The 14,536-nt window shown below is 39.9% G+C and overlaps 1 protein-coding gene across 1 annotated transcript in view; it reads right to left on the minus strand.

The window, feature by feature from the left end:
• The window catches only part of PTPRG (protein tyrosine phosphatase receptor type G), a 404,579-nt gene that overhangs the window by 182,451 nt on the left and 207,592 nt on the right, over positions 1–14,536 (minus strand). Inside the window, exons 3-4 of the mRNA XM_062585127.1 lie at positions 4,830–5,009; positions 173–321 (exon numbers count right to left, since the gene is read on the minus strand). Coding sequence (XP_062441111.1) covers positions 173–321; positions 4,830–5,009 — 329 coding nt within the window. The remainder of the gene's footprint in view (positions 1–172; positions 322–4,829; positions 5,010–14,536) is intronic.

Here is a 14,536-nt window from a genome sequence, read left to right on the forward strand (position 1 = left end):
TCGCAAAAGCACATAAGAGATGATAGATAGAGTGCTGCGAGGGCCGGAAGGGCCTTTAAAGTGATATGTTCACTGAAGGAAACATTGCCCTATTTCACAGCCATCTCAAACTACTGCAATACATTTCAGTTTTACTTTTTTCATGAACATAAGCGCGCGTCTTTCCACTTACCTCAACAGGGAACCTTTTGCCATTGATGCTGTGCTCAGAGCCAGCCGATCCGTTGCTTTGACCCCAGTGAAACTCCACTTTCTCTGCCTTGAATCTGCCTGGCAGCCCGGCGCCACTCACGAAATACTCATCCTTCAGAAGGATGGCAACTGTACATCCAAGACAAGGAGAAAGACAGGCTTAGCACAGTTTTTCTGAAGCATTTTTAGCTGTTGCTCATTATTCTAAAGTATTTTTTTTTCTAATGTAACTAAAAGGTGGAGGGATCATTTTTCTCCTTATATTTTTTTTTTAAGCTACAAGTAATGCTGGCTAATTAGGGAAGTGATTAGGAAGCTACACAGACAACAGAACATCACAAAGAACCTCCAAATTTCTCAAGGACTTTCTGCCCTCTTCACTGAACTTTGATTAAAATTTAAATGGCAAACTATCAAAAGACTGTTTAATGTGGTTCCAGGGACTAACAACTGACCACGTGTCTCAGCCCTGCAACTAACTGAAGGTCTGCAGATCACAAACCAGGAGAAGAACAGATCCTCTGTTTGTTGGACTCCTAGTCTGGTGGGGGAGGAAGGGAAAGGCCTGTGCCCCAGCTCCACCTCTACTGTCAGAGGTGGTGGGTGCCTTCCTCCACCTCCTTGTTTCCCCTTTCTGGAGAAAGGGAGAATGTCAGTGACTTTTTGGAGACTCACTCATGAAAAGCCCTTCACAAGAACTGGGTTTTATTACAGTAACTCCGATGTTATTTGGTTCATTAAAGGTCAAAAGAAACATCTTTTTATTTTCTTTTCATTTCCAAATGCCTTTGTATTTCGCAGGTCAATAAAAGCCCCGGGTCCTAACAGAAAGCAAGCAAAGTGGTCTGGTGGTGGTTGTCTGGAAGATGTTATATGTTACAGCAGAGGCCTATGGTCAAACTAAGACCTGAATCGAGCTTTCCAAAATTCCTATGTGCATACTCTCACCATAAAGTCACCTGCTTTTCTAACATCTCCCACTTCTAATATGCACAATTCCTAGGAATGGCTCCTTACAAAACCCTTTCTTCTTGTCCCTGTCAAAAAGGTTGCTTAAAAATAGAACTAGAACTAGAATTTTCTTCTGAAAGCCATTGCAGACCACCACTTACTATGCCCAGAATCCTGCGATTAAAGATTTTTTAATGAGAGAAGCATAACCCACACGGATTCTTCTGTGCTCTCAATCCAACTGTGTCATCACAACAGGAACATTAATGTAAATCTATTTTTATTATATAAAAGGGAGGATTTTATTCTCTGCTGAAAAAACAAAAAGGCTAGTTGTGAAATACAAGCTATTCTTCCACTGGTGAATCACTGCTCCTGCTGCAGGCTAGACCTTCTGCAGCACTAGTGCTGCCCTCACTATAAGTACAGGCAGTTGTCTAAGGAAGCCTCATCTCAGGTGCAATTCAGAAACATCTAAGCACTAAAGTTTTTATGTTAAAAATGTCTGAATGTCTAATTGCATTAGGTGCTTCCAAATGGCATCAGTGACATCACAGGGCTCTTTTCTTCCATGATTTCTGGTTCTTTTGACACTCCCTTTACTTCAAAGCATTTGTGTAGGAAGAACAGTGATGAAGGATTAGCTGTAGGATATTGTCCCTAATAGACAAGGGATTTCTAATGGCCACTGTCTCCTTACACCAAATCTGTGAAACCTGAATGACTAAAAGCATCACTGCTCTCTGCTTCCCTTAGAAACTTCTCAGTGGGTTCAGTAGTATTTTAAATACTGAAAATCTCATTCAATTGGTTATAAATTCTATACACAAAATCGTAGTGGATAAGCAATACAGCAAAGCAGATTCTTGTGCATCTGTTGAAAATCTCTGTGAGGATTCAGTTGCATCTAATAAATATTTGATAGTTCCTAAATCATTTATGACTCTGTCAGGGGTCATTTTACTTGTTTTAGATGAATAATTAAAAGGATAATTAGGAGGATGTACAATCTGAAATGTTCATCTAATTGTTCATTTTCCAGTATTTCTTACGCTGCTGAGCTGTACAACACATGTTCCCATCACCTTCCCATCTTAGCAGTATCCCCTTATCGCCAGCAATTTCGGGGCTTCCTTCACCTCCATGGGATTTCTAGTGTCTCCCAGAACTGGAAGAACTAAACATCCTATTACCAGGCTTCTCGAGCCACTGCTCTTATCCAGTGATTTCTGTAGAGCACGCAGCAAAGAATCAATCCAGAAAAAAAACAGATTATATATATAAATATACATACATAACTAAAGCGAGCTGAAAAAAGGGTGCCCAAGTAATCATGCACAAGAACATTTCTAGTCAAGACGGGGCTTAACGAAGCTGCTTTCATTTTCTGAATGAAGCTCTGCTTTGTGCACATTTACTGCCCCTTAGCTGAGATGGGCAGTGGGAGGTGAGAAGAATACAAGATATCTATAGAGCAATAACCTCTTTATCTTCTAACATTTCAGAGCATAAAAATAATTAATTTCTCTTTTCAAACTTAAAAAAAAAAAAAAGATTTCTAGTCTAATAGTGGTAAGAATAATCCAAGGAAGACACTTGGACACTTCTTGCCCATTAATGAGCATCTAGGTTAAGGGCCTTTAGCTTTCCCTTGGACCCCTGCCTCTTTTATCCAGTCATTAATAGCTAAGAAATGCCCTCTGCATCCATTGCCGTTGCTTAAACAGATACTCAGCTGTGTCTGTCAATCGGCAACCTGAAGGCCTCACCCAGTCATCTGCCCCAGGACTCTGCTGCCAAAGTACATCGTGATTTGAAGCAGAACCTGCCTCTGCCTCCTACCCACCAGCCAAAACCTCCTGCTTCATTTGCTGCTTTGCCACTTACCACCTAAAAAACTAATCCCACACAAGTTGCTTCAGAAGACCTGAAAACCAAAAAAAGGTGCAGGACTCGATAAAATAAGGGAGGAGTTAAGAGCTGCGCAGAAGAAATCAGAGATGACAGCAAGGCAAAAAGAGTCTTCATGTTACCAGTAAAAGGCTGTAAGTTACCAAAGAAAAGTGACAGTTACTGTTGCCCTGAGAAGCAATAACTTGTCAGCAAAAATCCATACCCCAATGGGTGAGGAAATCAAATACAGCAGTAGTGCTAAAATCACCCAGCAGAGGAAACTCAAGATACGGCTTTCGTTACCAGCTGCAGGAATACGGGAAAAAATGCTAGCGCCTTTCAGTTCAACACGGTTTCCTATTATACATGCAGCAATACGTTCCTATTATACACGCACTGTATCATTAGCATCTTTCCAAGAAGAACAGCAACATTGCTCTTCCTTGGTATTTCTAATTACACTTATTGCTGGTTACTACAAGCACCCCTCTATGACCAAAGGGGCAGGGTGCATAACATGAATGGATTAATTAAGCACCAAATTTCCATCGCATTCAGCCTTCCCAGAACCTCCCTTTGCTACAAAGGGCGACAAACTTGGGATTTCAAAGCAAACACAGTCATTTCTTCCTGAAGCTGGAAACCCCTCAGCAATGCATTAGAAACCCAACTCTGTTTCGTGGTGGCGTACAGGAACTAGATTTGCTTTGCGGTGAAGCAAAGCAGGATCACAGCCTGTCACTCCATCTCATCTTCGGGGCAAAAACCCTCAACTCTTGCTACGTTCTCAAAACACTGGAATATGATCTAAAATGCCTGCCGGCCTCCACGTTGTGACTCGGATCCAAAAACGGCCCTGGAAGCAACGCGTGTATCCGCAGTCGCGCTGCGTGCACAGCTACGTTGCAGACTCCCGGCACAGGTACATGCCCTGGGTTTTGCTAGCAGACCTCTGACTAGAGACATGTTACATAAAGCACTGCAGAGATTCATGTTGTATGTTAATAAAGATAAAAATATAGTTCCAATAAATAAAATTGAATTAATTAGCAGTTTAATCCAATTCCCTTAAAATATTTGACCTTGTCAAATGAAGAAGGTGGCCTTATAATTTCTGCTTTTTACATTTTTAGATTTAAAGAGTAATCAAATGCATGCAGCTTTGCATATAAATCAACCTTGACCTTTTGGTGAACTGTTTTGGTAAAAATAAGCAGTACTCTCCAACTGTGCTTTTCTCTAAAAGCCAGAACAGACAGAGCAGAAGAGGATTCAGTTCAGAGAAGAACATAGCACCATAATCATATCAGAAACACATTAATAAGCCCCTGATTCTCTGAGCAATTATTGCTCTTTTTCTCTAAAACTTTCTGACTCCCAGACTTCCTTCTCCTTTCCTGCAGAAGGGCCTGAGCATCTCCGCATTCTTTTGGATTAGCCACTATAGTCTCCCAAAGCTGATAATTCAAGGTTACACCTTGCAACTCTTGCACAGCCTTTTATTCTGAGGAACAACTGGCTACCAAGAGAATTATTTCATACTGAGAAGGAGCCTAAACATAAAAAGCTCTTAAAATTAATCTGCAGAACTGGCTTTGCTAAGAATGCAAAGGTAGAGATAGGTGGCTGTTACTGGGAAACTATGTAAAAAGAAAAAAAAAAAAAAGAAGAAGAAGAAAAAAGCAAATCCCGAACAACAAAACAATAAAAAAGGAGGAGGAGAAGGGTAGAACATGGCTTGAATTTTTAATAGATTGCATGCAGGCTACGAAGACAAACAGAAAAGAACATACCTGTTTTTCCTGTATTTTTCATCCAAGTCTTGTTAGAAGATTCATTGTCAAAACCATCAAGCTGCAGTTCTTGATACTCGTCTCCAACATGCGCCTGATGGTCTACAATGTCGATCGGAGACTGGTGATACCCTCCGCACTTCTCACTGGAAGTGACCCAGTGTTCGGGACCATAGGTACCTGTTAAAATATACCGACCCAATTAATATTCCTGTAGCTCAATAGTCCTGGATAACTCCAAGCAAGAGGATCAAGCATTTAAGCTCTGTAGGTAACTCCACTGCTGTTCTACTTCTGACATTTGAAAGAGGTTAAGACTTGTAAACTTATGAAGAGATCGAAATCCAATAGCTTTATGCAGTACTCAAACTTTGCCTTTAGCAGTAACGAACAATGGCCTTTTTTAATTGCTGTTCTGTAAAACTATCTGCAATTCCCAATTTCCCCTGATGTGTATGTTATGAATTAGCACAATGTTACAGGAGCTTTCCTAAAGCTTCAGCCACAACACATTAGTATATCGTTTACCTTTTTACATGAGATAAATAATGTACCAACAACCCATTAATTCATGTTTGTTTAATACTCTGCTTAGATAATACAATCTTAATTAACGATTTCATTTCTTTTGGAAGTTTTGAAGCTAGAAGAGCAGAAAGAATTTAGGTTAAATGAGATATTGGTAAATTCAAACAAAGCAGCTACGGAACAAAAAAAAGTAACACTAGAAGGAAGAAGTAAAGACAACGATGACCTTTCAGAAAAACAACTGTGAAGCTTTCTTCTGCTATTCTTTTCTCATTTTCCTTTTTTCCTGATTAACAAAGTCTTGTTTCACCTCACGTAGATTACTCTTTTGAAACAAGTCAAGTCAAATATTAGCAGTAAATGTGAAGCTCCACAGATCCATGAGCAGTGTCTTGCAAAGACATCAGCACCTAGGCACATCAGAGCCATCCGTAATACACTACACGAACCAAAAGCAGACACAGTCAAACTGGCGCTTCTCTTCCCCTCTGCACCCCTCTACTCCCATTTTTTTTTTTTTTTTTTTATAATAACAAAAAATGCAGGAAGGAGTTTGCATTCTGGTAAGCAATGTAAGCACGAGTAGTGTGCCTGCCCATTGCCAGCCGCCCGTCCAAGGATGGCAGAGGGTGCCATGGCTTCAAAGGGGAAACTGGAGACTGCAGAAGGGGATGGAGAGGCTGGACCACTCCTCGCCCTCACCAGTGATGCTCAGCAAGGCAGGAGTTGCCTTGCATTGGCCAACATGCAACTTCCAGTAGTGGAGCTGAGAGGTGACAGCGCAGACCTCATCTGTCAGAGGTCAACCACCCTGGCCCCAGCTCAGCCTGCCCTTCCACAAGACACTCCAGCACAAACAGTCAACATGAATAATCCATAAAAATTTAAGGTAAAGGCCTTGTCCTCCCCTCCTCATACTGGCTCGAGATGACCACCAGAGACCTCAGCAGCATTACTGGATTTACAGCATGCAGAGTAGGATCTCCAGTGAAATTCCAACTTTTCTTATGACCTCCTTCTCTAACTCTTAAATTGTATTAACAGAGACTACCTTCCTATCAGTGCAAACAGTGGTTTAAGCTCCTGAAACAACAGCGCAGAGTTCTCACAAAGCACTTTCCTTTTGCAGTTCCTGAAGTGCTTTACAGAAGGTATCAGCACTGTCATTTCAGATAAAGACAGGGCAATCAATGGGCTGAGAACGGGTGCTACCCACCCAAGCTCCCTTGGCAAGACCGAGTTACAGCCCAGGGTCGAACTCTGGTCTCCTGAGGCCTGCTGCAGAGCACCATCCACCAGACAACATCTGATGTCGTATCTGCATCACACCTCCGAAATAGTAAGGCAGCATGTCTGTTCAACAGGCATAAATAAGCGCATGATGTGCTAATATGCATTTATTGCCCTTCCATACAAGCATATGTAAATTCAATTAGTGCCACCCAAACCCAGCAGCTGAACGCCAGCTGCTGTGGTCCTTGGATTTTCATGAGTCCAGTTGTGAAATGCACCACTGCTGTCTTGCTGTGGGCTCATTTAGGATGCTTAATCAATAGCAAGATTTTGTGCACATCACACTAAAAGACTGTCAATCAAAAAAACCCAATTAAGTGTTTTATTTTCAACTGCAATTAGAGAAAATTGCAATATCCTTTAAAAATCATTTACATCACCTGCCCAGTTAAAAAATCAGTTTTCTTCATCTCAGGATTAGCCCGCATAGCCAGCAAAAGACACTTGCAGTTCATCTCCCAATGTACCGCCACTGAGGAGAACAGAACTATCAAAAGCCCTGCTTGGGGAAAACTGAATGTGTTCCTCTCCTATATAGACTTTTATTGCTTTGGGATGCTCTTAGTAATTGTTTTGCAAGTGAATTGGACAGCAATTCAGATTTACTTTCCATATAACACTGCATTTACTCTATGAAATTTAGGAATTTGCTCTAAAATGTTTAACACTACACATAATCATCAAACTTACCAGCTCTCATTTTTTGGCTTCATTATAAACATAGCATGGGTTTTTTTAAAGTGCTCTGCTCACAGAGGCTATCACAGTGGTTTCAGCTGTGGATTCAGAAAGAGCTGTGCACTCAATTTTTTTTAAATACATTGGTGACCCTTTAGTCAATGAAGAGATCTTTTTCTTTTCTTTTCTTTTCTTTTTTTTTTAAGCAAGCTGATTTATTTAAACAGGGACTGTTGGGTTATTTCCATGCATCTTGTCACAAAGACTTTTTTTTTTTTTTTTTTAACTAGAGCCAGCTCTTAACCAATTTGCAGTGAAAACTGTCTTGTCAAAACAAATAAAGCAAGCCATAAGGATAAACAAACAAAATACCCAATTGAATTAAGACCTCAAGTGACTTAGGTACCTTGGACTGACTCTCATTGATTTTTTTTTTACTGCACAAACCCTAAAGGCATTATAACTTTCTATCATTTTTAAAAGAGTTCTCTAAGTCTTTTTTCAGCTTGTCTGCTTGTCTGTATTAGTTTAATAGCCATGTATCTCTTCCTATAAATGCAGTAGCTTCATTTGATTCTAAATCTATGACTTATCAAAGGAAAAAAAAAGAATAGCAGTATCTTCTATCTTCATGCAATAGTATTAGTTTTCTATGCATAAAACATTTCCGTACTGGTGCTGAATTATTAAAGAAAAATCTAATGCAATGGAACTCTCTCAGCAATTCAAACCCCCAACTTGGTGCCGGTGCTGCGGTTCCAAGTCCTGACATCCCAAATTACAGTCATAAGGCTAAGCTCTGATTTAGAGGTTCAAGACCTGCTAGTTAAAATCAGCACAAGATTTTATAAATGACTGGGTTTCCCATTAATTTCTTTCAGAACTTTTTGATATGCAAATTATTACATGCAATATGACCTACACCATTATGGCAGCAATTCTAGACCGAAATGGAGGCCACGACCTCAACATCTTCACTCCCAGCTGCGTAGGATTGGGGCCATCCTGGCTTTAGCAATTAGTTTGAAAACAAGATAGGGGGAGGTAAGGAAAACCAAAAAAAAAAAAAAATAAATAATAATAATTTTTGAATTTGAGACCCAGGTAAATAAATTATATCTCATTATACTCAGAAAAAATGAGCTCCAAGGCCTACAAAACTAATCAAGAATAGTGCAGCGGGCTTCACTTATTCACTGGTAGCCATCAGAAGGCTTAAGTCTAACTGCCTGCTTTTTTTCCATGCACATTCAAGTGTAGTTTTAATTGAAACTGATCTTCCACTACAGATTTCAAATTAATTCTTCTTTTAAGTGTCTCATGCTCCAGACATCCTTGCCTTGCAAAAAACCCCTATATCATTAGATGAGGAAATAGAACACTTTTTCTAAGCTTGCAGGTATTGATTACCTATTCCTTCCATCAAAGCACAATTGCCATTCTGCACTGTATAAGTCTCTTCAGTGTTAGACACTTTATAAAGTACTGAGAATTATATCATTAATCATTTGCAGTTGCACCTGTCTTGCTATATTGAATTCTTTGTTTTTTAGAACTTTAAATAAATGTTTTTAAATAAAAACATGACACTAAATAAAGACCCTGTTTTCCTTAAACCTAGTAAAAAAAAAATCCCTTTGTTCTTCCTGTGACATTTAGCCATCCGAAACAGAGCAACATAGAGCTATTAGTATTTCATTTTACAAGCAGTAAACATCATGGTTTTAATCAAATAAAATTTGGGATGAATTTGAATCGGCCTTTTAAGGACTGACAAGTAATTCAGTTGTCAAAACCCAAAGAAGTCAAGAGCCCTCACGTGTGTTAATAAATAATACACGTTTCCACTGGAGCGGTGGGAATGCGTGTAAACAGAGCGTCAGGCAACCCCACCCGCGAGGGCAGGGTCTGACGGACAAGCAGGATCTGACGGACGGATGTTGGCCGAGGTGGCCCGAGAGCCGATCTGGGACCAGGGGCCGGTCTCTGGTGATGTGACCTTGTTGCTACTGAAGCTGGCAGCAAATAGCCACTAGCTCCCAAGGTCTTGAAAGCAGAGCATGGAGAAGAAACCTTACTAAAACGTTTTCTTAACGCCCAACATTTGAAACACCACCTAACAGCAGAGATACTATCATCTGTCCTCCTCTAAAATTACTTGCCACTTCCTAGAACGATTCTACAACCTTTTCTTATGCAAAATCTGTCAATTACCGCAGTGTTTTTAAGAGTTTAAAACACAGGCTGCTCCTTAAATAGAATCGGAGATTGCTTTTTCCTTCTTGCCACTGTACAACCTAAATAATGAGCAGGCTTCATTAATGAAAAACCATTAAAATAATGTATTCCGTCAAAATCTAATTAAAGCTTGTATAAAAACGTCCACTTCTTTTAAATCAAATATATTTATTTCTCTTCTGTAAATCTTTTGTTTAAAATATCTTTTATTAAAACTTTTGGAATTTTCTTGATTTCAAATAATTTTCCAACTAACAGGTCATTTACTCAGGTACCAGTGGTCTTACACACCTCTGGGCTTAGACAACATCCAGATATAGGCTACCAATTCACAGGTAATGTAATGCTGACCACTAGTTTACCAGTTGGGAAAGCGAGAGAAATATCATCACTTGTTTTTCTTAGTTCTGCTTTATTTTCACATTCACACAAAAATCTGACTTTAAACCCCAAGTCTGGCAGGCATAGAGAACTAGTTTAGGTTGGGGGTTGGTTTTCATTTTTTTTTTTTTTTTTTTTTTTTTAAACACACTGATCTTAGACAAATCTAACTGTATTTGGTTCCTCTCAACCTTCATTTTTGAATGCAAATGGTAGTGATGGTTGCAAAGCAACCTAACCCTCTCATTTCTGTCATTACACCAAATTAGCTTGGTCACTCTGTGGGGACATCCCATCCCATGATCTTCACACCTGAGATGACTCGTATGTGATCATGCATGAGGCAGATATTCATAGAAATGTAAGAAAAACGCCAATGCAGGAAGTTTTATATCCCTCACCTCTTTTTAACCCTACTTTGGCTTCACTGCCCCACACTCAGAGGGCTCTCGCTGCTCACTTGTATATTCACTTTTCTAACACAGATAGAGATTACCCTGATATGAGGACACGATCTACCACAGGCAGCATGCCCAATGCCATGTAAAGCGGCAAAGGCTCTTTTTTTTTTCTCTGCATTGGAAGGATGTGGGACCAAGTCATCCAAAATAGGGCACAAGACCTGCTAAGCAGTGGTTTGGTATCTTCTTGGATGGTAGAGGTATTTGGTTAAATATGTTAGCAATGCCAACGAAGCGGGTTGCCGCTAGCATCTGCCACAGGTTGTTTTCCTGCTGAAAGCACAAGGAACAAAAAGGACTGAAGTGCTTAACAGCAAAATCTCATTTGAAAGTCAATGGGGACAGTCTTTGACATCGCTAGATACTTATGGAAATTCTATTTCGGATGTGTGACAGCATCGTGTCATTCAGCACGAGCTGAATACAAGGGAAAATTCCAGGCCTCTCTTATGGCAAAATCGAAGTAGTTATTAAGGACAGATGGAAAAAAATAGTATCTCCTCTTCACACAAACATCCTCAACCCCTTGCTTAAACAGCTCTGGATGGGAAGCTTAAACACTTAAGGGACAGCAGCAGGTAAGAACCTCTGTGGGTCTGGCAGGCTCTGGGTAAATGGGGAAGCTTTCCTTTGGTCACATTAATAGATATGATCTGCCCAATCATCTCAGGCATCAGCTGAGCAAAGCTGAAGACGTGAATCTCAAAACCTCTGCATCTGAGCCCTTGTCATAAATGAACTCCTCATGAGCTGAATCTCATGAAGCACTGAAAAGAAATGTCACCACCAGTAAATGAAAACTGTTCCTTTCTTAACCCCAAGGAAAAGCGAGGGAGTTGTGCATTTGCTCAACTGCAAGGCAATGAACTTCACTAGCAGGCTGGATTTTCAAATAGAAAAATAATGGTTTAACACACTCATATATCACTGAAGCACCAAACACATTTTAAGGTCCTTCAAATATCTCATTCTGGAACTTCTTCTCTCTATCGGGCACAGAAAGACTGAAACTGTTACTTGATACCATAAATCAAGACTTCATCATTTTTGCCATTTAAAAGCAAATGTATCAGTAAGTACCAAAAGGTATCTAAGGAAGGTGCTTCAGACTAGCTAAAAATTCCTCGCACCTCCTGGACTCTCCTAGGAAAGAGAAATGAAGTGAACCCCGCAGGGTGAAGCCTAAAGACTGTGTTTTGGTGTAAGGCAGGGAAGAATGATTTGAATGACTGATTTATCTCCTGCTCAGTAATTTACCACGAGGCTGCAGGGGTGAACATACAAAAATCCCTGAAATCCTTGAAAAATCAGTGGCACCTTTCAGAGGCCTTTCCATTGCAGAAAAAGCAGTCAAGTTGTTGAATCATTGTATTAGGTGGAAAAGTTACTGAAATTATACTGTCTTGCTCTAAAAACGATGACATATCAAACTCAAAGAGATGGAGAAACAGAGCCTGTAGTTAGAGTTCACAGTGCTGTTTTGAACAAAGATTTCAGGATTTCCTACCCTGAGGGAAAAGGGCTTTTCATTTTATTATTCTCTGTCATCACTCTCTTTAACATGAGACACACATGCTCACAGAAAATTCCAATTACTGCTTGAAAAATGAGACTGAATACCAAAAGTCAGATCCTGAAGAGCTTGCTGAGACCCAAGCAGGTATAAGCACCAAGTGGTCTGCAAGCTCAGTACAGAAATGCATGTGCGAGGCATGTAAGAGCAGTAAACAGCTAACGACACATTTTTGGAGAAGAACTGAAAGAAGCAGAACGAAATTTTCCCCAAGAACAATCTCTGATAAAGGGTTATCTTAACCAGCAGTTGTTGGAATAAATGCAAACATAGGAAGAGGGAACAAAAAGGGGTTGGATTTAGATAACCTTTGAGCAAGTGCTAGCAGCAACATCAGAAATACCAACCCAACAACTCTCTTCTGCACTGATGCTACCACTCCTACAGTAATCTCCAGCCATTTGACTAAAAAAAAAAAAAAAAAAAAAAAGAAAAAGAAAAAAAAAAGAAAGAAAGAAAAGAAAGAAAGAAAAGGAAAAAAAAGCCCTCTCTACAAAACTGATTGCATCTGTGCTGCCAAAATGTGGGAGAGACAAGGGATGAAGGAAAGACTTTAAGCCACATTCCTATACCTTCACGTTTAAAAGCTGCAGACAGAGGGAGGTACACTTTCTTCTTAAATTTACATACCCATAGATGCTACAGTTATTACTGGACTCTTTAATTAAACCTGCTAACCCTTAATTATCTTTGGCAAAAAGTTTAGCATATATGTTTTCAAAAGCTTTGTATTCCTCAGTATGTGCACATATATGTATTACACAGTCACAAATACTTTTTCTGTTTTTACATGTACATATATAGTTAAGATACCCTTACATACATACACATACTTTCTGCATCCCAATATTGTTCCTCAAAAGTAATATGAGGCTGCCATGAATCTTGTAGGAATCTCCCACTGCACCTATCAACTTGCCAGCGGCACAAATGTATGATAAATATCCAACATCAGGAAAACACCAGGACCTTAAGACAAACGTTGCAGGAAGCTCACAATAGAGTGGGTAAGTTTAATTACTAAAACAAGCTTTTTCCATAAACATTTCAAGGTTCAGCAACCATGATCTAAATAATTTACTACTACACCAAAGTGAAAATGGTTCTAAGTTTAGCTGTGCTGGCTAAATAGTCTGGGGGCTCTTAAGGGGTGTCTCATGTAATAAAATCCTGACAGACAAGACTAATGAGCTGGTGAGGTCTGTAACTCTAATATTTCAAAAAAGTTTACATTATTTTTAACACTGCACAACAATATCAATGAAATTAATATGCAGAACTTATTGAGTAGGAGGATGAATTGTGGCACAAAATGTGCCTGTTCGTGGCAAGTGACTGAGACTATATACATCTACATCCTCTATTTTTCATAATTTTCTGCATTTTTAATACACGTATCTGACATCTCACACAATTCATTTCATAACTGTCTGCAGCCTTTTTAAAACTGCTCACCCCTGAGCCGCATATAATAAACGAGGTCATAACTTACATTATAAGGAGAAAACACAAGATTAATTTATATGAAGATATTGTAAATTAACTTTCTTCTACTTCTGTACTAGTTGAGTAAAAATTCCATGAAGGCTAGAGACAGACATAAAAATAGATTTCTTCCTAAATTTTAAAAAATATAAATCCTAATGGAAATTACTGAATGAAGATGCATTATGAATCAATGCAGGGGCTCAATGACAGCACTTTGCATTGCTGGAAGGAAGACATACATTTCAGTAATGGGGTTGGTCATGGGTGCCTCGGTCAGGCCGTGTCTGCAAGCACTGCAGGGCGCCGTTCTCTCTGCAGAAGAGCCTCTCACTATCTTTCTTTTTTCTTTACAGGATAATAGCTATAATGATGGACCTTGACAGCAAAAATATTTATACTGCAGCAATGCCCAAGAACTACAGAAAGAAGCAGGGCTCCATTCTTCCAGGGGCACATGCACGGACCAGCCAACAGCTACTGCCTCAAAAAGCTTTTTAAAACCAAACGACTTAAGGCAGATCTGCAAATAACACAACACAGAGCACCTCAATTTCATAAATATGCAGACTTCCTAAGCCAACTCGCCTTACTCCCCAACTACCTCATTTCATTTTCTTCTCTCCAAAGTCATCTCCCCGAGCTGGATAACCTGCTAGTACATTCTCTACATCAGAAATCCGATCAACCTTCCCATGGGACAGAAATGAAAAGAAATGCCAATTCTTCCAAACAGCAAAGATAAAAGAAGATATTATGCTGGTGTTTCATGGAATTAAATAGATGAAGAATGGGAGCACAAGCACTCATGACACTGATGTAAATCATGGTCCCATCTGGACTTCTCCAAGGAGAAAGCACAGTGTGAAACTAGCTGGTGTGGAGGAGTCAGGGAAAACATGAGGGAGAAACTGGGTGGGCAACCTTCCTGGCCCAGAGCTGTTAGACACAGACAGAGGCTTGCGGACCTTCAGGAAGACTTTGCTGAAAGAGAAGGAAGGGAGCGATTCAAGTTCTGCTTAGGGCTGGTGATAGCCCCTGACCAACGCCCAGTGCATGGAAAACCCAGG

The sequence above is a fragment of the Rhea pennata genome, chromosome 12 (genome assembly GCF_028389875.1).
Source record: "Rhea pennata isolate bPtePen1 chromosome 12, bPtePen1.pri, whole genome shotgun sequence".
Taxonomy (NCBI): domain Eukaryota; kingdom Metazoa; phylum Chordata; class Aves; order Rheiformes; family Rheidae; genus Rhea; species Rhea pennata.